The 26140-nt window shown below is 45.4% G+C and overlaps 1 protein-coding gene across 5 annotated transcripts in view; it reads right to left on the bottom strand.

Annotated features, from left to right (window-relative positions):
• Window positions 1-370: 370 nt before the first annotated feature.
• Window positions 371-26140, bottom strand: part of LOC117310555 (cAMP-dependent protein kinase catalytic subunit PRKX) — an 85545-nt gene continuing 59775 nt past the window's right edge. For 2 of the 5 annotated variants that reach the window (XM_033850240.1, XM_073799739.1), the window contains exons 5-9: window positions 19866-19961; window positions 14758-14815; window positions 11328-11405; window positions 7527-7674; window positions 4280-5003 (exon numbers count right to left, since the gene is read on the bottom strand). In XM_033850240.1, the coding sequence (XP_033706131.1) occupies window positions 7549-7674; window positions 11328-11405; window positions 14758-14815; window positions 19866-19961 (358 nt within the window). In that variant the 3' untranslated portion in view covers window positions 4280-5003; window positions 7527-7548. Of the gene's footprint in view, window positions 3261-4279; window positions 5744-7526; window positions 7675-11327; window positions 11406-14757; window positions 14816-19865; window positions 19962-26140 lie in introns of those variants that run through there. The other 3 variants (XM_073799740.1, XM_033850239.2, XM_033850238.2) reach the window with 3 other exon arrangements.

The raw sequence follows: 26140 nt of genomic DNA, 5'->3' as shown, positions 1-26140 counted from the left end.
ACAGCTTGTCCTGCAGCGCCCAAAATATTAACCATCTGGGCCTCTGCAGAAGAAAATACAATAATACTGTATCATATGTTTGAAACTTGTTTTAAGGGAGAATTTGAAAGTTCTCAGCACAAGAAAAACATTTTATAGCTATGTAAGGGGACGGATGTTAAATAGATATACTGGGGTGTTTTTCTGCTACGTATACATATATAGCATCGTTATGCTGTAAACCTGAAACAAACATAATTTTTTGGTCAATTATATCTCAGTAAAATATAAAAAATTAAAAAGAAAAAGGAAGACTTCCGACACCTAGGCTCGATGAAAGCAGAAAAGCTACAGCTTTCCCTGTGAGCAAAGAACCAGACCGGAGACAGACTTTATCTTAAAAGATACAAAGTTTTATTAAACAAACCTGGAATCAATAGTATTATTCCATAAATTAGACAGCAGTAAAATTTTCCTAGGGTATATATACAAATCACAGTGATTTTCATTGTGCAAGGAATTGACAGGGTTTTTTAATCCACATGAGAAGCTGGGATGACCCGGCGGGGCTCCCAGTGTGACTCACTGGGGACGTGCCACGCTGGCCCAGGAACTTCATCCCGCAAGAAAGAAGGAAGCTCTGACGGCCCTGCAGAGCTGGAAAAGCATCTCAGGGAACCAGGAAAGACGGCCTGCGAGCAGAAAGGCTTCACATCCCAGTTGCAAAAACAAACATGTAATGACTTGTACTTAAATAACAAAAGTCCACCATGGAAGATCAACAGAACATCTTAAGACACAATAATTTAGAGGAAACCGATACAGAGTATTTCCTTTTGATTATGAAGCACTGCTCCTTGGATGCAACCCCACAGGGTCTGCAAAAACAAGCTTGATATGAAAACATTATGCTTGGTGAAAGCATCCCCCCCCATTCCACCTCCAACAAGACAGACAGACAGACACACACACACAACTACTCAAACATATTAAGACAACTGTGCATGTGTTTTTCTCTTTGTTTTTGGTAACTCAACAACATCCAGGGAAGTGGAACTAATTAGTCAGAAACAGGGCTAGAGGGTACATACAGTACGTAGGATGTGCCCAACAGGTGTAAAATACACGCCAGGGAGACGGACCCCTGGAGAAAGAATAACGCAGGCATGTGTCCCTTCAAATCTTAATTGGGAGCCATCAAGGGCTCCTGTGATGGTGTAAATTTCGCGATGCAAAATCAAAGGGCTGGGAAAAAAAAAAATCCAATCTTTCCTGCACCTGCAGCTAACGTGAGAATTTTGATGTTCTGATGGGACCTGCTGCAGCCTGCAGCGTTCACCTGGGTGGGCGGCCCTCGGTGCCTACGGGGCGGTGCGTCGGGGTCTCGCGGGAACAGGATGGAGCTGTATTTCACAGTTCAAGTGGTTCCGAACTGAGAGGCAACTTAGGTTGTACGTAGACAGGGCAAATGTGTGTCACATCACCCAACTGCTCAGCGCTACTGGTGACGCTGTGGCTGGCAGCAGGGGAGTCCCGACATACAGACGGACAGAAGGAAACAAAACACTGCACGAGACCTTTATAAACAGCTGATGGTGCAGCTGCCCCAGGAGCACAACAGGAGGTGGTGTTTTAAAGCATCGTGACGGTGTGACATGGACACCTGTTACCTGGTGACTGGAGTTTCTTTTGCGTATTTTGACATGTGGAGAGCATAAGTCACGATTTTTCCATTGCTGGCAAACGATACATTTCTGCTGAGGGGGATTCCAACTTCTGTGACCATGAACATTATGCCGTATGGTCAGCTGTGATTTCATCTCCTTCTCAGCTTTACAGATGCCTATCAGAGCAGGCTGGCGACAGTCCCCTTAGGAAAACAAGACCCGCCTCAATCCACCTCTTGCAATACATGTGTTTCCTAAAGACTTTTTAAATAGCATTGTCATTTACCAACTTGTCAAAATTGCAGACCACAAAAATCAATCTGTCCTTTTCCGGCTCTGAATGTTGTGCTGATGGATGTGAATTTTCTCCAAAACTTTGCACCCTGATTATTTTTGATCCGATATGTGAACGCGGCAGAAGGCCTCCAGGGAGGGAACAATTTTTCGGTTATACACGGGGAGCATGCCATGTGCTTAAGAGTCACTTTGATCACACCCATCTTTGCATTACGTCAAACCATGTAATTTATGCCCTGGTCACCGGCAGGTAACGCTTTGTGTAATTAAATGGGCCCGAGGGTCTGGAAGGTGAGACAAACACCATGTGGTACTCTTGGAATTCCTCTTCACTTTCAATGTTTTGCGTGGCTGACGGTCAATGACAACGTTTTTAAAGAACCAAGTCATCAATGCATTTGAACTTTTGTCTTCCCTGCATATTTGTTCAAAATTAAGGCAGTGTGTGTTCATGCATTCTTGGACTCTTTTCATCTCATAAATTAAATCCTGGACAGGAAGCGCGAACCCAAAAAAACACGCATAGGGATCGTGTGTGTGTACAATTTTGCATTGTGTTCAAGAAAGGTGTTTCACTTATTTTGTATTTTTTTAAGCATAAACCTCCAAATAATAATTTTTTTTTTTTTTTGCGGCACGCGGGCCTCTCACTGTTGCGGCCTCTCCCGTTGCGGAGCACAGGCTCCGGACGCGCAGGCTCAGCGGCCATGGCTCACGGGCCCAGCCGCTCCGCGGCATGTGGGATCTTCCCAGACCGGGGCACGAACCCGCGTCCCCTGCATCGGCAGGCGGACTCTCAACCACTGCGCCACCAGGGAAGCCCTAATTGTTTATCTTTATAGTCAGAAGACACAGGACATGTTTTTCCTCGTGTGTCTACACCTCCGTGCAGGTTTGCTTTGCTCATTTAACCTGACGTTCAACGATGAAACAGTGCAGAAATTACATGGTAAAATTTTAGCCCCTGTTGGCCCATGGCTTCATCCAAAGAGCACGGCGCCCGAAAAGTACAGACTGAAAACACAGTTCTGTGGGAACATTTATCCAAGCGCACCCTCGGAAAATAAATTTTTATTGAGCTACTCATTGTAACGGGTTTCTTTTACTAAATTTTGGACTCACTCTCACCTATGGAGTTGGTTTTTGAAGACGAGGTCATTTATGAGAAGGGGGTGATTTAGTGTCTTCAACTTAAAGCTCTTATAGGTGTAAGCTGCCTTCATGTCACCTTCAAACACACACAGCCCTCGTCTTTGGATTCGTGAGTGGAAACTGGCCAAATGTGAGAGGTGACTGCATCTCCTTGGACATTTTTTGCTGCGGTAAAAAAAATGTATGATTTTTTTGCAAATGGCAGCTCTCCACACCCCCAGATGTGCCTGCAGAAGAGATAGAGGTAGGAAGGGGCTATAGGAAGAAAAGCCTTCCTGGCCCAGCCCAGGAAAAACAGTGTTGATGGCAAAGAACCTGCCCGGTAACCCAAGAACACATGAGCTGCAGAGGCCGGGGAGGGGGCTGAGAGCTCAGGGGGCGCCCAACGCTTGACACCAACACACCTGTCGGGCATACTCTGCCCCATGCCGGCTGCCCAAGGAGCTGGACCTTTCTCGGCAGGAAAAGGGAGGATGCAGGAGAGGCGATCTCGGAGATCTATCGGGTGCATCCCTGCCACCACTGAAGGCTCTGGAACCTACTTCTTAAACGCACAGACCTCCACGGAGAAGGCCGTGGTTGGGCCCTACGACCGGATACGTAACAGGTTTGAGCGATGCTGTGTTTTCAGGTGACTCACAGCCAACAGAGTATGGGCGGCGCCTTCAGATTTTCACAGCAAAGTTTGGAATCAGAAAGCAGAAGCAGAGAGGAGAGGAGGAAATGCACGAGGGACCAGACAGACACCAAGGACCTCTGCCCAGGCACTGCTTCTGGGAAGACCCATATTTACACAGCAACATACTCATGGCGACCCACTCAGCACGTGGCTTTCAAGATCAGTGCTAAGGGGAAGGCACAGCAGAGCACTCCTCAGGGGACCCTCACCATCACGTCCAAAGAGAAACGAATCTCACCCAACAGTTATGCTGCACAAGCCAACCAGGTCTATGACACCAGATGGACTGAACATTGACAAGAAGAAGCAAAACTAAGCAGAAACGAGGGAGGTTCAAACACTTCCATCGTACCCGTTTTGTTTCTTACTTTTCCTAAAACCAAAGGGAAAAGAAAACATTTGCATAACTTCATTGAGCCAATACAGAAAGCTACGAGTTTGCTTTGGGAGATGCCGTTTGGTCCACGGATTTAACCTGGAATATTAATAGATAGCCATCCCCCTACAGAGTATGAGATTTTTTAATGCAATAGAGAAAATTCCTTGAATAACAGTCATGGCCAATGGCTCGCCTTGCACTACAGTCCAAAGCCACATCTCCTTCCCTGTCGTCCTGGATTCATGACCCAAGGCTACCAGACACAAAGCATTGAAGATATTGGATACAGACCGTCGTAGGATACTTTCTTCACATATAACCATAAAAGGCATATAAGATGGTAAAAAATGCGCATATCATACTTTTAAAATTTGTCCCCAAGAGAACAGATGCTTGAAAAAAAACTGGAAACATAAAACACCATAGGCTCTGGAAAGTAGGAACATTTACTTCACTGCACAATTTCCCTGATCCAGGCACACCGTCCTTTTTATACACACACAGACACACGCACAGGCACACACACGCGATTTGTGGTTGTATCTGAACAAGTTCAGCTGAAACTTATAAAGTCTATGAGAAAAAAACCCCAGGATATCCCAGTAGGAACACAAGCCTAAAAAGAAGATAAAATCTACAACGAAACAATTTTTCAAAACGTCCTACTGTGCAGTCGATTTCCAGTTGCTTAAATAATTCTAGGTCCACAAATGTCAATGGCTCTGCAATCTCTTTATACATATCCGGGTGTATATAAATGTGGAAAAGTCCTTATCCCATTAAGAAGATGCTTCTTCAGGTCTGCCTGGGGGCAGCCATCTGTCCCAGGCAGGCTCAAATCACCCTGTTTCTGGCATGAAATCAGACAAAGGATTTTGTTAGTTTTTAAACACCTGGGTAGAGTTTGTCATCCTAAGAACAACAACAACAATAATAGCACGAAAGAAACCCAACTTTCCTTTGGAATTCTTACTGCAAAGACCCACAAGCCTGAATTCTAAGGAGAGAAGATGCCTAATAAGAGACATGGAACAATATTTGAAAGGTGGGTTTTTAATGTTCTATGGTGTTGACATGCACAGAACTAGCCTCTCCTCACCCACGATGAGAAGGGAGATTCATCACTCAAGCAAAAACAGATCCTAGGGCTTCCCTGGTGGCACAGCGGTTGAGAGTCCGCCTGCCGATGCAGGAGACACGGGTTCGTGCCCCGGTCCGGGAGGATCCCACATGCCGCGGAGCGGCTGGGCCCGTGAGCCATGGCCACTGAGCCTGCGCGTCCGGAGCCAGTGCTCCGCAGCGGGAGAGGGCACAACAGTGAGAGGCCCGCGTACCGCAAACAAAACAAAACAAAACAAAAACAGATCCTAGTTTCAATGTGCTTTGCTGTGGGATTATACAACCAGAAAAAAACATTTTATGATGAAGAGAACTACAAGGCACAGAGAGCCGAGAGGTCCCCTGCCAGCTGTCTTAACATCCATCTCCACCTGCCGAGAAGCAGGAGTCCACACACAGAGGCACGAGTAAGTCCCACAGCTGCAGAACAGAGCTCCGGAATCCTGTAACGAAGCTGAACTCGGGTCTCACCTGTGGGATGAGATTTCGCTTCATGAAAGAATATCTTTTCGCATAGCATCATCACACCTAATCGCTCAGCGGAAAATACCAGCCGGTAAAATGACTGAGAGAGATTCAAATATGAAAGTGTCTGGCTTTTAGAAGAGCAAAGTGCAAGCTGGTTGCATGAACAGGAAGCAATGAGATCATGAAATGGTCTCCTGACTTCCAAAGGGTCACCAAGAATGTCATCAAATACGGCCCCTGCCATTGGCCAGAGTACATTAAAAGTAACTCGACTATAAATCTGGGGAAAAAAATGATACAAATGAACTTCTTTACAAAACGGAAACAGACTCACAGACACAGAAAACAAACTTATGGTTACCGAAGGGGAAAAACGGGGAGGGAATATATTAGGAGTTCGGGATGAACAGATTCACATTACTAGGTATAAAATAGACAAACAACAAGGACCTACTGTACAGCACAGGGAACTATACTCAGTATATTGCAAAAACCTACAATGGAAAACAATCTGAAAAAAAATATATGCATATATACAATGGAATCACTTTGCTACACCTGAAACTAACACAATATTGCAAATCAACTATACTTCAATAAAAAATAAAAATGAAGAAAATAAAAACCAACCCCTAGATACCAGAGAGAAAAATAAAAGGCAATTAAACTAACTCAATAACTAACTAAATAAACCAGACCTTCAAAGTCAGAGAGTCATAGACCTTCAAAGGTTCGTGGAAATAAGGGACTCAAAGTCATTTCTTTTCAATCTCAAATTGACTTTAGCAAATTTCCTACAAGGTGTTCTCAGATGATTCCTTTCTAACAAAAAGAGACCCAAGAGCCCTTCTGAAAATCCTTGGGAAGTACTGTGGTCTGGACCTCGGGGATTCCAGGAAGCAGCCACGAGAGCTATGCTTCTCCAATGTGTGGGCGCACCGGTCTCCTGGGAGCCGTATGTGTTGGTACAGACCCTGCCCCGGCAGGTCGGCCCGGGGAGTGAGATGCTGGTGGTGAGGCTGCTGCTCTGGCCGTGCGGCCCACACACACCGGCTGTTTCTTCTGCTGCCCTGGAAGGGACTAGGGCTGGTTCTGCTCCATCGCTCATGCCCGAGGCGGGGAGAGAAGCCCCATTCGGTCTATGCAAGACCTCCTGCACATGAGGTTCTGTCAACCTCGTTGATTTTTTTTTTTTTTTTTTTGTGGTACGCGGGCCTCTCACTGCTGTGGCCTCTCCCGTTGCGGGGCACAGCCTCCGGATGCGCAGGCTCAGTGGCCATGGCTCACGGGCCCAGCCGCTCCACGGCATGTGGGATCTTCCCGGACCGGGGCACGAACCCGTGTCCCCTGCATCGGCAGGCGGACTCTCAACCGCTGTGGCCACCAGGGAAGCCCCCCTCGCTGATTTTTAACTACTAAAAATAAAGATACACCTTGTCGTTTACCCATTTTAAATACAGCAGTGTGGACGTATCAATCCCGAACTCCCAATGTATCCCTCCCCCCTCCCCCCGAACCCTCCCCCCCTCGTAATCATAAGTTCGTTCTCTGAGTCTATGAGTCTGTTTCTGTTTTGTAAATAAGTTCAACCAACGAGGACCTTCTGTAGAGCACAGGGAACTGGGCACAGTGTTATGTAACAACCTAAATGGGAAAAGAATTTGAAAAAGACTAGATACATGTATATGTTAAAAAAAAAGAAAGAAAGAAAGAAGGAAACAGAATTCAACTGATAAAATTAAGGCATGAAATGAGATTCCTTGATATTAAAAAAAAAAAGATATACCTTCCAGGTGGGGAGCCCATGCTCAGAAATTCTTGAAGACTTCCAGATCTTTCTGTGACACCGGAGGGGCCATGTTCCAGTCGTTCTCGGGATAAGCTTCGAAGTTGGAGGTGTCGCCCTCGCTGCACACTTTGGGCACGATGGGAGGCTGGGGGATCAACAAGACCCAACACCGCGTTACAGAGGAACAGCGCGCGCCAGGATGTTATTACGCTCAGCGCACGTTATTGCACTTTGCACAGACTGTGTCTTTTACAAATGGAAGCTTTGCAGCAACCCTACCCTGAGCAAGTCTATTGGGATTCTTTTTCCAACCACACTGGCTCACTTCGGGTCTGTGTCACATTTTGACAATTCTCACAGTTCAAACTTTTCCCCTATGATTATATTTGCTATGTTGATCTGTGACCAGGGATCTTTGATGTTACTACTGAAATTGTGTTTGTTTTGTTTTCTTTTGTACTTTGGAATCAAGGTACGGACACTTTTTTTAGACATAGTGTGACTGTATGCTTAATAGATTACAGGATAGTATATATTGTACATAACTTAATTTTTCTTCTTTTTTTTTTTTTAATTTTTGGCCACGCCTTGGTTTGCGGGAATCTTAGCTCCCGGACCAGGGGTCGAACCCTCACCCTTGGTAGTGAAAGCACAGTCCTAACCACTGGACCACCAGGGAATTTCCTATACATAACTTTTATATGTGCTGCGAAACCAAAACATTAGTGTGACTCGCTTTATTGTGGTACTCTGGAACCAAGCTTACAGTATCTCCGAGGTCTACCCATACATCCCTCTATGTCTACAGCTTTCTGTGAAAATGTAAAAAGAACTGGAAAACAACAGAGCTGCTTTTCTTTGTTTATGAACAGGAAAAGCTTGGAATTAAAGATATTGCAAGTGAGGTGTCAACTATCAGATTGATGAATGCTTACACAGTTTGAAGAATTTAGGGAAGAAGGAAGGTACCCAGCACTTGCTTCTTAAATTCTAGAATTGAGGACCACCTGGACTGCTTGTTAAATTGAGATTCCCAGGCCGGGGACTTTCTGATGTAGCTGGTCCTGTAGCCATACTTTGGAAAATTCCAGAAAGATGGAAAGAGCTCCAGACTTGGGTTTTATTATCTCAAGAGGCCATACCACAATCCTGCATTGATAAAAATGAAGGCATTGGGATTGAGAAGAGGGTCAGCAAACTTTTCCCATAAAGGGCCAGTTAGTAAAACATTTTGTTTTTCAGGCCATACAACTTCTGTTGCGACTACTCAGTGCTGCCATTGCAGTGGGAAAGCAGCCATCGACAATCTTTAAACAAATGGATGTGGCTATGTGCCAATAAAACTTTATTTATAAAAACAAGCAAGGGGCCAGATTTGGCCCACAGGTTGTACTTTGCTGATTCCTGCATACATCCAACTCCAACATTCTGTCACACACACAGACACCAACTAGTTTTCTCTAATCCTATGAAACTGTTATGCTTTGTCCAGAGCCTTTAACACACGTGGTGAGCACCACCCCTCTCTCCCTTCCTCTGCAGGATGGATCCTAACCTGGATGTTTCACAAGACACTTGAGGCTCATGATGCTAGAATCCTCAAGTCAAGTCCAGGGTGAGGACCTAGATTTGTCCCTGTCCCAAAGCTCCGTGCTTCCTAACAGACCACAGCAAAGCAGATGCAGCTGGAGAATCCTGACAGAGCATGCGTTCATACGTGGATCCCAGGGGGAACATTTTAACCACTACGTGGACACAGAAATGAGTCAAGTAAATTAAAAATTATTCATGTAAAAAAAAAAAAAAAAAAGAAAAGGAAACCCTCTTGTCACTTGTATATTTCGGTGAGTGTATCAAAGTGCAAAGAGCATGGAGTGGTCAGCATCTCAGAAACATCAAGGAACTTCAGGTGAAGGTGCCACGTTCCTCATCTGACTCAGAAGTTCCATGCCAGAAAGTCCAATTAGTGAGGTTCACGCTGTATACGCACAGCAGACAACTCCCATCCCCCAATGGGCCAACCCACACGTGAATAGATCATAGGTTGGCTCCATAAAAGAGGCTGAGGATTTACAAAGATTTTAAAAGTCACAGAGTAAGTTTAATGGTGACTTTTCCTTCATTCTTTCCCACTGCATTCAATAAATGAGCTATTTCTATAAACCAGGCACCACGTGGACAGAAGGTGCATGATTCTGGCTTTCAGAAACCTTCCAGCCCAGTCAATGGCTCCAGGGGAGTATCTCTATCTGGGTGGCATATTTGGAATCACTTGACGAGCTTTTAAAAAGCTATAAAAATAAAGTTACACAGAGATACCTCTTTTTAACCATCAGTTAGGCAAAACTGCAAAAGTTGTATAACTCACCACTCTTGAGCTGGGGGAAAAGAGGCATTTTTCAGAACAAGTCCCCTGGGAGCACAAAAGGATGCCATTTCTACAGGGAAGTATGCTGCAAAAGTACCTAGATTTCAAACGCATTCACCCTCTGACCCAAGGATCTCACTTCTGGAAAGTCATCTTCAACACAAAAGAAATGTACGCCATTATTCCTCTTAGGAGACTGGAATCGGCATTAAGTGTCTGTCAGTTGAGGTCTGGTTAAGTAAACGATGGTAGAGACATGTAAAGGAGTTCCGTGCGGTTTAAAAAGAATGAGAAAGCTATTCAGGCATACGGGAAGATCTCGAGGTTGTATCGTTAAATGAAAAAAGCAAAATTAGAATAGTGAATGTGTAACTGTAGGTTTTGTGTTTTTAAAAAAGGGAGAAGGATTTCCCTGGTGGTCCAGTGGCTAAGCATCCACCTTCCAATGCAGGGGACATGGGCTCGAGCCCTGGTCAGGGAACTAAGATCCCACGTGCCACGGGGCAACTAAGCCCGTGTGCTCTAGAGCCTGCGTGCCACAACTAGAAAGCCCGCGTGCCACAACTACTGAGCCCAAGTGCTCTGGAGCCCTCGCACCACAACTAGAGAGCCTGCGTGCCACAACTAAAGACCCGACACAGCCAAATAAATAAATAAAAACAAATACTTTTTTTAAAAAAGGGAGAAAATAAGAATATGTGTATCCACCCGGGTTTACATTAACCTAAGGAAACTTTTAAAGGATACACAGAAGAATCTAATAAAAGTGGTTACCTATAGCCAGCTGGGAGGGGACAGCCTGGCCATGTATACCTATTAATATTGATTTGGTTTTTGAACAATGAGAATATATTACTTAGGCAATTTTGTAAGTCAATGTAATAGAATAAAATACATAAAAGTTAAAACCTTGAACAAAATGAATATCGGTTCCACCCCTAGAGTCTGGGCTGGGGGCGAGGCATTAGCATTTTTTAAGTCTCTCCACTGGCGTCCAAGGGCAACGTTGAAAACACTGCTGTTGAGGATACCCGTCAATCACATATTAAGTTCAAAGAAAGATGGGCCTCAGAATACTTTCCATCTAAGCTGCCACCATCACTGTGCCACATCCGTCCATAAGTATGAGACATGCGTCCTACCTGTGTTATTCCCCCTTAGAAAGGGAACAGATGAGATTCATCAGAGTCTCAGAGCCAGGGACGGATGGAGCCAGTTCTCCAAAACCCCAACTGCAAAAGTGGGGTCTGAAGCCCCCATTAGGTGACTCTTTAGCTGAGCTCCCCCCTGAATAGGGAACTTGGCTTGTTAATGACTTGGGATGGTTGCTTGTACCGAATCAATTCATTATGTGTCCATCCTAAGTGAATGAGAGCTCAGGAGAGCTCCAGGCTGCCCAGGGACGACCTGCCCATTTAAACACGTTGTACCTTCAGTTTCCTTTCTGGGACAGTCTCCCAGTCCATGGTCCGGAACCACCGATGCCGTTTCACATCCTCTGCTCCATTCTGCAAAAGAAACATGCATCATCCGTGAACAGAAGGTTGACAGGATAGGAAAGAAAATATTCCAAAAGAACCTCTACGTGATGTCCTACGGAGAAAAACGAGAGTTTGCTATGTGTGCAATCACTGTGCCCAGACTGTGAGCTATTAGGGAAAACTACAGATGAAGGCATTTGAGTTTCATCTGCTTTCCTTTGTCGTAGAAAGAAGTCGGTCACGAGGTTCACGTGTATGCCGCTCTGGACCAAAGACCAAAGTATAATTATGATTCAGCCTCTTGACATAAAATTAGACTGACGCGCGGTCAGGTCTGAGTTTGACACCTGTTTTCATCTTGACAATTTCCTCAGGTGAAATTACGCTCATTTTAGAAATGTATAAACTGAGATTCATTAAATGATGTCATTTGCTCTGTACTGCCCAGCGAGTAAGTCTGTAACTCAAACTGAGCATGTCAAACTTCAGAGACTTTAACAACTACCCAACGTTGCCTCTCAATTAACAATGTGTACAGCACAGGGAATGCTACCCTATACTCCGTCATAACCTATATGGGAATAGAATCTAAAAAAGAGTGGATACATGCATATGCGCTCACTTTGCCGTACAACTGAAACTAACACAACACTGTAAATCAACTCTACCCCAAAAATAATTTAAAAAAAACAAAACACAAAAACCAATGTGTACTAAGGTCTGTCTAGTTCATCCTCAGCTGTGGTGTCAATAGCTGGACGGGAGGCACCACCAGTACCAGGGCCTCTGAAAATCCCTTCCAAGTTCTCAGCCTTCAGCTGCACCCTTCTCCTTTTTTACGACACTTGTAGCAACTTTTTAATCAATTAAATGCGTGAAGTTATAAGACAGAAACATGTGAAGTCTGTGACACAGGAGCCAGTGCATCTGAAGTTAACTTTTTAAAACGTGTATCAGTTCATATTTTTTAAAGTTTTAAATGATTTATCCTCAAAAAAGAAAGTTCTCTGTAACCATATCTCCAAAAGGTAGGAGATGGGGTGTCAATGTTTTCTACTTTTTTCCAGTCCTATTATTTTGAAAACTCTTTTTCTTTTCCTATGTCTTACCATCCATATGTAAGTCAAATAATGACATCTGATGAGTGTTACCTTGAGGGATGCTGAGAGAAGGTAAATGGGACTGAAGGTTTACTCCCTAAAAGTTCAAACTCAGTATGGATACTAAGGTTTTATGGTATCTAGATAGATGACAGAGAGATAGATGTAGATGACGGTAGAGGACAGAGGATGAGCTATTTAGATAGATACATTTATAGATGATAGATGAAAGTTAGGTAGATAGGTGTTCAATAGATAACAGACAGATGATAGATGACGGAAGATAACAGATGATAGGTGATAGGTACATAGGCAGATAGATGATAGATAAATTGACAGATAATGGAGAGATAGATGGATGAGATATCTAGATAGATGACTGATAGATGACGGATATATAGGTAGATAGATGATGGAATATGACAGACATATAGATACACATAGATGATAGACAGATAGATACAACAAATAGACAAAGAAGTGAAGGAGAAAGTAAGTGCTAGAAACTTTCCAAGTGTGGAGGACAGAGCAGTGTCCACAGAGGATGAAGGAGTTAAACACAATGGTCTGTTTGGGAAATAAAAAGAGAAACACTGCAAGTGAGGGAGCGCCAGGAGGAGAAACACAGCCCGTTACTGGATGAACAACCATGCTGTTTCACAGATCTGTTCCTTTCACCAGTGATATCCAACCACTTAGCGTTTACTCCCCTCCCTTAAGGACCTCAACACATGAGCCAATCTCCATGAGTAGCCTTAACTAGCCAAGCAATTTAACTCGTTATGTATTGAACTGTGCTCCCCACGAAAGGACATGTTGAGGCCCTAGTCCTCAGCACCTGCGAATGTAACTTTATTTGGAAACAAGGTTTCTGTAGATGTAAACAAGTCAAGATGAAGCCATTGGAGTGGACCCTAAATGCAATGACAGTGTCCTTACAAGACACAGAAGAGGAGAGACACGGACACAGAGGAGAAGCCCCGGGAAGACAGAGGCAGAGACAGGAGGGAGGCGGCCACAAGCCCAGGGACGCCTGGAGCCCCCAGAAGCTGGAAGGGGCAGGAAGGACCCTCCCCTGGAGCCTCTGGAGGGAGCACGGCTCTGGGACACCTGGACCTCAGACGTCTGGTCTCCAGGATGGGGGAGGATGGATTCCTGTGGTTTTAAGCTCACGGTTTGTGGTCCGTTGTTACAGCCGCCCCAGGAAATGTACACACCCACATAAACAGGGCCCCACGAGACCTGCGGGGTTCAAGTCTCACACACAGGTCTGCTTCGTCCCTCAAGACTGCAACTGACAGGGTCAGTGCACTGGTCCACGTCTAAGTTTATCCACAGACATCCAGAGCTAGAAACAGCTAAGAAAATGTCCCTGGTTTGTCTCAAATTCAGCAGTGCCAAAACAGAACCAAGACAGGCATATACAATATCACAGTTGATACAAGTCAGTTCCTTCCACGTGTCTCCCTCCGGATGAAAAGTTTGACAAAAGCACACATGGTGTACAGCTTCTAAAATGACGATGAACTCACACGCCAACCTGCCCATGCATGTTTATAGCAGCACTATTCCTAACAGCCCAAAAGCGGAAACAGCCCAAGTGTCCGTGGACAGACGGATGGATACACAGCACGGGGTCCATCCACACAGTAGAACAGGACTCAGCCAGGACAAGAAGAGAAGCTCTGACCCAGGCTACCACGTGGATGGACCCTGAACACACGATGCTCAGTGACAGAAGCAGACACAAAAGGTCATGTTTTGTATGATTCCATTTTCATGAGAGCTCAGAATAAGACAATCTATGGAGACAGAAAGTAGCCCAGTGGTTGCCTACCACCAGGAGGGATAGAAGGATAGAGAGGTGACAGATACAGGATACAGGATATGGGTTTCTTTTGGAAAGGATGAGCAGGTTCTTTAAAACTGTGGTGATGGTCGCACAATTTTGCCAATACATTACAAGCCATCGGACCGTCCACTTTAAAGCGGGGAAACTGGATGGTATGTGAATTATACCTCAACAACGTTGTTGAAAAATACAAAAGTAAATAAAGTCGTGATTCGTAACCTACAGATCACTGCTGAGTCACTGGCTCCTTTGGAGAGACAAGGAGATGGGGCGTAGACCCAGTCTGGTTCTGCAGGCCCCAGAAACCCAGATTTGGAATCTGACCAATGACTGAATACGAATGTTCTGCCTTTGCTGAAGGGTGTGAAGTCAAATGACAGGCACTTGTAACGAATACCACTTCACATGTACGGACGGAAACACTCACCTTCATGTTTCCCAATCTCCTGGTTCTGTCGACAACAAGCAATTTCTTAATGAGGTCTCTGTTTGGGAGACGGAGACAAAAACACAGACATGTTGATACGGACCCACGCAAACACAGCAGGTCAACAGCAGTAAAATCCACACCGCACAACGTGGACAACGGGCGCAGCGGTTCACACTGGCTGGACGCTTTCTCACGCTTCTTTCTAACCATTATCTGTTCCTAAATAATTTCTGTGGCGCAGAGCTGCGAGAAGGACCTAGCTAAGGGGAAGAGGTTGATTAGATCATCGTAGAGAAGAACAGCCCCGGAGCGAGAGAAAATGTGCCTGCCCTGGGGATGGGGAGGCTTCATTTCAGACATACGGGTCAGGCCATCCCCGCCAACTACACGACACACGCTTTTACCAAAATCGATGGTCTCGCTTTGCCCTGTGGGTCTGTTTATCTGTGAGATTCTTGTCTGGCCATCCTTGCCTTCCCGTAAGCACGTAAACTTACTGGATCCCTTTCGTGTGTGCCGGTTCACTGAGATCCTCCCTCTACATAGCAGACGGGGGACTTCCCTGGTGGTCCAGTGGTAAAGAATCCACCTTCCAGTGCAGGGGACACGGGTTTGATCCCTGGTCAGGGAACTAAGATCCCACATGCCGCGGAGCAACTAAGCCTGCGTGCCGCAACTACTGAGCTCACACGCCTCAACTAGAGAGCCTACGCCCTTTGGAACCCGCGCGCTACAACGACAGAGCCCACGCGCCCTGGAGCCTGCACGCCACAACTAGAGAAGAGGAAATCCGCACGCCACAACTAGAGAGAAGCCTGCACGCTGCAACGAAGAGCCCGTGCACTTCAACAAAAGATCCCGCGTGACGCAACTAAGACCCGACACAGCCAAAAATAAATTAAATAATAAATAAATAATCTCGTTTAAAAATAAATAAATAAATTGCAGGCAGTATCAGAATACAGCAGGACGGTCAACTATGATGGGAAACTGGAGATGGTTTTCAAGACTTCCAGAAGATGGGCTAGCTCTCAGAGTAACAGTTAAGGAAATAAAAAGTACAATGTGTGTGTTTAAGTATCTAATACGCTGACTATGTTGTGTATACATTAATATCCAGGGACTTCAAGCATATAAGGATGTTTTCCAGGACAATCAAACACCCCCGACTCAGCTTTAAGCATCTCAGCTTTCCTGAATCCAACCATGCCCCGGGGTAAGCAGCACAAACCCAGGCTCCAGCTACGCCCTGGGCGCTGTGGGACCAGCTAAGGAGGCTCAGCTGCGTCAGGTGATAAATGAGGGACCAGGGACCCAGGGCTCCTCACATCTGCACTGTGAAATCCCCCAGGTTCCTACTGATCAAACTCTGTTAAGGTATAACTGTAACACAGTTTCCCAACACTGTGTACCTTAAGTAGCACGGGAGGCCTTCTAGACGTTCTCCCAAATCCATCTCAAAGAGAAAACGCAAGAACACTGGCTCACCTAAGGCTAGGATGTAGCCTTAAGGCTAGGATTTTGATGTGTCCATCGAAAACAGAGGAACTTTACTCTTGTGCAAGGCAGAGGGATATAAGAGCACTGAGAAATGAAGGTACCTTTCCCATACTTAGTGAGTCTCCCCTTCATTATTTTGACATACCAAAGAAACAAACTGAAAAAAACAAGGTCACCAAACACCACACTCCCAAAACATCCCCAACTCCATGTGTTTTTCTTCTTTCCCCTATTATTTACAGCACCCTCAGCCCTATGAGTGCATATCCTTAAAGCTGCCAGTCCCAGGATTACAAGAAAATCAAAGATTTATTTAATATATAAAATCGGATCTTTGCGAAACAGCTCGATCCTGAAGGCAAAAGGTGCAAAGGAAAGGGGGCCACCCGATACGGCAAAGCCACACAGGAACTCTGCAGGCATCCAAGACGCGGCAGGTGGGCACCTCCATCCTGGAATGCCTGTGAGTCCACTGGCAGGCCCTTCATTCACCGAGGCTGAAACTCTGAATCCTACTGACTCCCCGGGTGCCAGCTGGCTTCTCCTCGACACTTTCAGACACAGAGAAACACTTGTAAATAAATATGAGTTCTACCAGGTCGGCACAAAGCCCCCAAGCTTCTACTTCCTTTTCCATTAAACATATTCCTGCAAGGAAACCTGAAGCTTCATCCAAAGAGACATGTGCCCAGGCCAACACGCTGACACGGTCCAACGCTGAGGTTGCAGGAACCCACAAAGGACCTGAACAACTTCAGTCAAAATTCTACCCTCAGGGCCACCTGGTGACAGTCACTTGGGTAGGAAATCACTCCCTCGGGCTCTGCTTCTCAGCCAGCTCATGAAGATCTAGGCAAAAACGTGAAGAAGTAAAGCTTTACTCAACTATGGTCTGCCATCACCAAGGGCAGCAAAGGGTCCCAGGTTCCTGCCCTTGCTGAGCCCTCACTGGGGACGTGAGAGGAAACGCCTGGAGCTGCGCACGTGAGCCCTCGCCCTCGCCCTCACCCTCACCCTCACCAAGGATTCCAGAACAGCCTCTGCTGCTTCTCTCTTGAAAGTAAACTAGGAGAAAAAGACGGGGAGTTGGCAGGAGACCGGACGGAGATTACGCTTAGGTCTGTTCTCTTTCTATAACATCTTCTTGTTCACGAAACGTTGGAAACGTACTCTATATACAAACGTGAGTGTAAAAAAGAATGAAACTGTGCCGTTTGCAGTAACGTGGATGGACCTGGAGGGGATCATACTAAGTGACGTCAGTCAGAAGAGAAAGACAAACATCATATGATGTCACTTGTATGTGGCATCTAAAAAATGATACAGGGACTTCCCTTCCAGTGGTCAGGGCTCCGCACTTCCAATGCAGGGGGCATGGGTTCAATCCCTGGTCGGGGAACTAAGATCCTACATGCTGCGCTCATGGCCAGAAAAAAAAAAAAAAGATACAAGTGAACTTATCTGTGAAACAGAAACAGACTCACAGACACAGAAAACAGACTTATTGGGAAAGGGGGTGGGGGGAGATAAATTAGGAGTTTGGGATTAGCAGATACACACTACTGTATATAAAATAAACAACAAGGACCTACTATATAGCATAGGGAATTATATTCAATATCTTGTAATAACCTATAATGGGAAAGAATCTGAAAAAGAATTTATATGTATATATAATATACATATATATATATACATATATATGTACATATATGTGTATATGTACAACCTAATCACTGCTGTACACCTGAAACTAACACAATACTGTGAAGCAACTACGCTTCAATAAAACAAAATGGATAAAAAAATGGGGGTAAAATAGAAATAAAATTTACTATTTTAACCATTACAAATACATACATTAACATAAGCAAATAAATGACCTAAGATTTATGGATCTTCTCTTCTCCTGGGGAAACACCTCCTGGAAGAATTTAAGTCCTTCCTTGAAAGAGGAAGGGGATCCAGTCTGATGATCTGTGTTGCCTGAGACCGTCACAAGTTTACCAAAGAAAGCAGCAGGCTATGAGGACAAAGGAGGTAGTTCATCTTTATCTTGCTTGGAGCACGTGCAGCAGTGACGTCACACCCATCGCGGGCGGGTCCCGCCAACATGCAGCGGGTGTTTACAAGCCGCAGGTGTACCAGGAGAATTCCAGGGAGTCTACAGGGGCCGTCAAGTAGCAGTGCCCGTGGGTGTGAGGCGGCGCTAATCTGACCATATCATCGGTCAATCGTTGATACATTTATCACTCAACTTTATTTTTTTCTCTTTATTTTGTCTTCTCTTAATACCCTCCCCCGATCCTTCCTCATCCCTCCCCACCCCTCCCCTATAACTCAATTTGTGTTTTGCCATCCATTCGAAACATTGTTTCGAATGGATGGCAAATCTCAATGATCAAAAATAATTGGCAAATCTCAATGATCAAAAACAATTCTCGTGCTGATTCCAAATCAACTCCTCACATCAACACTGATGGGATCTGGAGCCTGGGAGAGAAATCCTAGACCATATTTCTTCATTTCTTTCTAGAGCAATAGACTTTTGAGTGCTGTATGCATTCCCCTTGTCACCTTACGGTCGGCCCATTCAGGACTCAGAAGTCTCCCTTCCGGATAATTTACGTCTAACTGGAGTCTCCTTTTCTTGCTAAAATCTTTTGAAACCTAGCTGGTGGGTCAAACACGACACAAGCTCCAGCCACACGAACCAAGAAGAACACCATCCTTGGTCCATACTGAGCATTGCTGTTTAAGGTGAAACAAAACTAGATGCAGCCAGTGGCCCCAGGATCACAGCTGATCACTGTCATGGAATAAGTTTTCCCTGAACTTAACAGGTTCCTTTAAAACTATGTAGCAAAAAAAGAGACAAAAGTTTAGTTCTCAACTAAACACAATTAAACCCCATTTGGGAATCAGAAGAGGTTGGAAGCACCTATCAACGTATCTGGGAAATACAGTAAAACAGCTAGAAATTAGGACTCACAACGGTGCCAATGGCTAAAAGCTGACACACAGAGCAAGGTCGTTGGAAAAATCGTTGGAAAACCTAAAGCGTTCTTATCTTTTAAAAAATTTAGCTTTTCCTCCCACTGACACAAAAACGCACACCCAAAGTTTAACACTGAAGCAATGCGACAGTTCTTGAAACAACGAGGGCGTAACTCAAAATTCTAGCAGGAGAAAGGACTTTAAGAATGAAAATAATTTAAGCAGGAGAGAAAAGAGAAACTCTGCTAAAGCCATCAACGCTTGTGCCAACCGCAACACTAGCTGGGAGGAAGGACACCCTTCTTGTCAAATAACAAAACGGCTCTCGTATTAAATATGGTAACAAACGCCTTTATTCGCTAATTGTAAGTGTCATTTCTGTTAAACGGTATAAAATAGGGCTGAGAATCGTTAAAAGGTGAAGTCTCATCCCAGCAGAGTCATGAAAACCTCTTCCCTTTTGGTGGAAAAAAGGACCGGTCAAGACGGCTTCAGCCCAGCACAGAGAATAACACAGGATGGTACCCCGCTCGGCAGATGCCGTAACTGGGGTTTCTTAGATGCTTTAAAAACAAACACACCCGACGAGGAGGGAACGGTTTACTTACTTGACACTGAAGTCCAAATGCCTGGGGAAATCGATCTTGCCTGCAAGAATTTTTTGGTAAATGCCAAATGCATTGTCATCAAAAAACGGAGGAAACCTGTTAGAAACATAAACATCTATTTTTAGTGCCGAGCAAGTGTGGAAAACATCCCTGCGGGGTAAGGAGGACTCTTTCCGCCTGACCCGGGCAGAACAGAATTTATTTCACGGCCGCTCTTTCCTCGCATCCTGGAGTCCATGGATGGCTCGAGACCAGCTTCGAAGACATGGTTGCGAGAGGCCAAGCGTGAAGCACTGCAGCTCGAGGACAGAGGATGGGCCGGCAAAGAAAAGGCAATGACCGTGAGGCCATCTGACCAACTCTGAGGTCACTAGGGTGCCATTAAAAATGTCTCCCCAACTGGACCATGAGTGGACCTCTTTGTATCCCTCCTGCCTACGGGAGTGTGGAGCATACAGTAGGTGCTCAATAAGTGTACGCAGGCCAAATGTAAGAGGAGAGGTTACACTGGATCCTATTTTTTTTGGCTCAAGTACTTCATAACTTTACAGAAGCCAACATGTAAATCTCCACGGTCGATGAATTCACCTCCATCCTACTTTGGGAGGTGAGTGACAGCAGGGCTGGTTTCCAGTTTGCGATTTTAGGCACAAAGATCTACCCTAGGGGTTGGCCAATGATGGCCCAACAGCCTCTTTTGGTCAATAAAGTTGTACTGGCACACGCATGCCATACACGTATGTATCCTCTGCGGCAGTGTTCCCACAATTAAAGACTACAGTCTAGTTAGAGGAACTAACAGACCTATCCTTTCTAACATCTGGAAACAGAAAAACAACACCACGTGACATAAGCCAAACAAGAAATATACTTCCAACTGTGAGGACCACGAAAAACCCAAGAAACTCCAGAAGTAAACCACTAAATGCATACCAGATAGCCACACGCCCCTGGGCACGAGGTATACTTCTGATACTTCCTCAGAGTGTTCAAGGCAAAGACCTTCTACTCGAAAGCAAAACCTCTATTTAGTTTCTTTAGAAGGAGGTCTTCTAATTCAGTGGAATAAGCAATGGAAATATGAAGGGGAGGTTTCAAATGATGGTCTGATTGATGGCAAATCTCAATGATCACCAATAATTCTCGTGCTGATTCCAAATCAACTCCTCATGTTTTTTTAGAGAAACAGTGTCTCAGGGGTGGAATGGTGGCCTCCAGAGTTACACCCGTGTCCTCACCCCGACTACCTACATGGGACCTTATACGGAAACAGAGTTTTTGCAGATGGGATGAAGTGAAGGGTCTGAGATGAGGTCCTCAGGGAGAAAATGTGTCATACATACCTACCCACGTGCGTGGAGAATGTGGCACGCGGTACTCTGGGGGAGCTGGCATTACACGACACTATCATGGGAAAGGCATGTTAGCAGTAGTTTAGCGAGCGGAAAAAACAATAATAAGGGAGAGCACTAACACAGCTTGCCTGAAGGAAAAAGCACGGAGAGGGCGTATCGGAGAACTCGGCGTGTGCAAAGCGGCCAGAGAAAGTGCCCTCAAGTCTCTGCCTTTAATCCAACAGAATCCTTCCAATTCTTAATAAACGGGTGCTTGTCATACAGAACTGGGCGTTATGTGCTCCTTGCGTTGTCCATGGTGAGACGTAGTCAGAGGGACAAGCTGCCCATCCCCGTGAAGGCAGGCTCGAGACTTTCGTCTGAAAAATTCATGCCAGTTTTGCCATTTTCTCCATCATCTATCTGGATTCTTTGTATAGATACCGTCGACCTACCTAAATCTCCCAGTAAAAAAAATGGATCGTCCAGAAACAGGCGCCATTGTTGTGACCTTGCGTTTCTCATCAGACCTCAGAGACCCGTTACAAAATGATGCTCCTGGGACGGCCCCAGTGGTCCAGTGCTTAAGACTCCATGCTTTGGACTTCCCTGGTGGCGCAGTGGTTAAGAATCCACCTGCCAACGTAGGGGACACGGGTTGAGCCCTCGTCTGGGAAGATCCCTCGTGCCGTGGAGCCACGAAGCCCGTGCGCCACAACTACTGAGCCTGCGCTCTAGACCCCGCGAGTCACAAGTACTGAGCCCGCGTGCCTAGAGCCCGTGCTCCCAACAAGAGAAGCCACCGCAATGAGAAGCCCGCGCTAGCCGCAACTAGAGAAAGCCCGCGTGCAGCAACAGAGACCCAATGCAGCCACAAACAAACAAACAGATACACAAATTTATCTTAAAAAAAAAAAAAAAAGACTCCGTGCTTTCATTGCAGGGGGCACGGGGGGTTTGATCCCCGGTCCGGGAAGTTCCGCATGCCACAGGATGTGGTCAGAAAACAAAAACAAAATGATGGTCCCACACTATCATCCCATTTTAACAGGGAAAGGACCTTGGAAGGCAGGTACTTTGGAAATGGCTTCAAGGAAAAGGAGAGTTTCTGGAGAGAGAAGTGAGAGATGGGCTGCTATAGCATCGCCCTCTTTTTTTTTTTTTTTTTTTTTTTTAGCATCGCCCTCTTTTGACTTCTCCCTCCAAGGTCCTCGGCCTCATACGTTCCTATAAAACAAATATCTGAGATCCTCAGAAAAAGGGGCAAGAACAAAGTACTGGGCCAGGAAACACCCGGGCAGACTGGAGCGGGAGAGAGAGTCCCGGGGCACCCTATCTTTGGCATGGCAGCTGCGATTCTCAAAGTGGGGTCCCAGGGAACCCTCGGGTTCCTCGAGCCCTTTTCAGGAGATCTGTGACACCCTTTTTCTGACTATAAATCTGAATGTGGCTGCATTTTCGTCACATACCTCAACCTAAACAACGAATCACACCAGACAGAGCGTGAGAGAAGGGAAGAACGCAGTGGCCCACAATGAAGCCGGACATAAAAGAGACTAGTGAACATGTGAAACGACGTCACTGTTTTCTCTAACTATTTTTAATACTAGGAAATATTTTTTCATTAAAAATTTGATTTATGTTCATCATTAGTTTATCACCTTATGCTTTTACGTATAAACTTATATATATAATCTCAGTTTAATTTCCAAATGTGGTAAACGTTGACAGATATAACGTCTGCATGCATGAGCGCTCTTTGGGGTCGATACTAACATTTAGGGGCGTTTTCATAACTTTCAGGAAGGGAGTCACTTTTAGGACAGATGGTTACTGAAAACTTTTAGGGTCCTGCGGCTGAAATGTTTTGAGAACCACTGTACCGCAGCTAATGTTCTACATGGACGCAGCTCCAAATGCAGACTAGTTCCACCTTCCTGAAAAACAGGCGTGCGACTGAAACTCTCCACATGGATGGACATGAAAGGAACAGATGATGGAAGACATCAGGGCTGAGTTGGGTGCTCCTGGAAAAGCCCATGAATGGGCCACCTGTTTTCAATCCAACCGAAACATTTCTTACTCGATGAAAATAAAATCCCAGTTATGACATGCTCTCATACCTAATCACGTGGCTGGTGGTACCCAACAAGTGTACTTCATGAAACATTTCACCCACCAATGAAAGCAATAAGCAAACAGACAAGGCAGAGTCTAGCCTGATCTTGCTAAAGGCGCCAAAACAGAAAATGGAAATCCAACAGGCACGCGGGAGACGGGAACCTGGAAGAAAAGGCCACCTCCGCCATCTATATGAGAACTCCCTCCCACTGGCCACCAAAGGCGTCTGGGTTCAAGGGGGTGAGAAGAGCAGCTTGCACCATCCAGTGATCTCGTGGGCAACGAACACACGGAACCAGATGGTTTCAGACCCACTGAGCGCTCCAGAGAGAACAGAAAGGGGTGCTAGGGCGGAGCGTGGCTGGAAGCTGCGGAGGAGGGCTCTGAGGGCAGGTTACAGGTGAGCCTGAATCTTGAGGACCGGAAGAGAAGGGACCGGCCGGGGGGATGCCCTCAGGCGGCTGGCAGAGAGAGGGACAGCAATGCCGCATCGGGTGCTGGAGGGGCAGCAGGAAGGCCCGCGATCCCAGGAGAGAGGCCAGGCCTCCGTCTAAGGTGGGTAGATCTTCTACAGACCGACTCAGAGCCTCGTATAACGAGGAGCTCCGGCTCTGTCCCCTTGAGGGCTGCTACGGAGAAGGACGTGGCCTGGCGGGTGTCGGTGAGGGACCCCTCCGGTGGCTGCCAGGGGAACGTGCCACGGGCAGGGGCAGCTGGAGGAGACGTGAGGACACTCGGGACGGGTCCAGGCGAGAGCAGAGGCTGGCCAGACTTCAGGGGCAGCCCCGGGTCAGCCAGGCGTGCGGTCTGGGCAAGGACGGGTGTCTCTGGAAATACCACCCAGACAAGCCTGACTAACTGAAATGTGGAAAACAAAAATATGCCGACTGTGAACTAACAGCTCCCTTTTATGAAATGCAAAGTTCAGCTTACGGTGTTCTGGGTTAGGAGAGGGTCTGAATGATTAACCTCCAATTATTCTAATAATAGGACCTAGTAACAGATTCTAATTACATTATTTTCTACTGAATTCCTAATGTTCTCTGAGACTACTAGAACTACCGTATGGCTAACCTTCTACTGGAATAGAATATTTTCTATTTTCTAATATTCTAATATTTTAATATACTACATCCCAATAGTAATGAGAATATTATTTTAATATATTATATCCTAATAGTATCTTAGTTACTATTAAAATAGCATATTAAATTATTAGAATTCTAATAATTATGTTTATATAATAACCCGCATAATAATTCTAGTACATCCTAATATTATATTCTAATTCTACCCTAGCCTACTCTATTTTAATAATTTTCTATTATGGTCTATCCATACTGTGTTCTAACAGTCTATTATATTCCAACCTTGCTTCTCCTAATGATATTCCGCATGACTGTATTCTGCACTATTACAGTCCAACCGAACAATAAAGACAAAACAGAGGACACGTGGACCCCATTCTGCTCAACATGACTGGGCGCCGGGATTCAATTCTCCTCGGACAAGGCTGCCCTCTCGTGGTCAGCAATGTACAGGAGGGAAGGTATGCTGCTGGCTTGAGCATGGAAGCTGATAAAGTACAGGTGCAGAAAGATGTACAGTTTCTATACCTTCTTGGTGGCTTGACCGTACATGCCATTTATTTCAGCGTGCTGCTTTGATGAGGACTTCCTGGGCTAGGGTGCATATGAAGAAACTTGGGTCTATGTGATTTGCTAGAGGTGTTTGACTAAAGAGCAATGGAAAACTGAAAAGATTTGATAGATTGATAGATATTGATCTATGATTGATAGATGTTGATCTATGATTGACAGATATTGATCTATGATTGATAGATATTGATCTATGATTGACAAATATTGATCTATGATTGATAGATATGGATCTATGATTGATAGAAAGGCAGATAGCTAAAAATTAATAGATATACAGCTAGAGATAGATATAAATAGATGATAGGTAGATAAAAATACATAGAGAGTTAGAGATCGATACAGGTAGATGATAGAATAGGTAGATGACAGATGATAGATACATAGAATAGATGACATACAGATGATAGACAGCAGATATACAGTTAGAGATAAATAGGTACAGATAGTAAGACAAATAGGTAGATAGATGATGGATAAAAATGACAAACTAGATGATAGGTAAATATGATGATAAACAGGTGACAAGAGTGGGCAGATAGGTATATTATGTAAATAGATACCAGAGCTGACCACAGATACAATAGAGAAGATATACAAAGACGACAGATAGATACAGATGACAGATACACAGACGATAACCAGATATAAACGACAGAGAGATCATAGGTAGACGATGAAGAGAGGGACGACTGACAGATGAATACGGACAGCTTTGCAGAGATTCCCCCCTGGCTGCTCACACACTCAATGCAGGAGAAGGCCTCTTTCCATCTTTCTTTCCAACTGAAAGCTGTGGACCAGCCCTGCAGGGAATCACACAGGCATGGAACAGGCTCCGGGTTTTATTAAAACCAGAGCAAACTCAGTGTCTGCAAAACTTACCAGCAAAAAGCACAGCCGCCAAAGAAGGCAGGACACAGGGAAGGGGTGGGAGTGTGGACGGAGGGCTGCCCGTCAGACAGAAGAGCCTCGCGTTCACAGGACAGGGGAGAATCCCCAGGTCCACGGTTTCTACGAGGGGGAGGCCTGCTTTCTGTGTCCATCCTGCACGTCTCACGCAGAAGCCACACACTTCACTATTTAATCATGCCGACCCCGAGAAACAGTCCGACTCTCGGCTCTCTGGACGAGGGGCAGCGTGACTCCTAACCTCCCCCGA

The sequence above is a fragment of the Tursiops truncatus genome, chromosome Y (genome assembly GCF_011762595.2).
Source record: "Tursiops truncatus isolate mTurTru1 chromosome Y, mTurTru1.mat.Y, whole genome shotgun sequence".
NCBI lineage: Eukaryota > Metazoa > Chordata > Mammalia > Artiodactyla > Delphinidae > Tursiops > Tursiops truncatus.
This window is presented reverse-complemented; position numbering and strand designations above follow the sequence as displayed.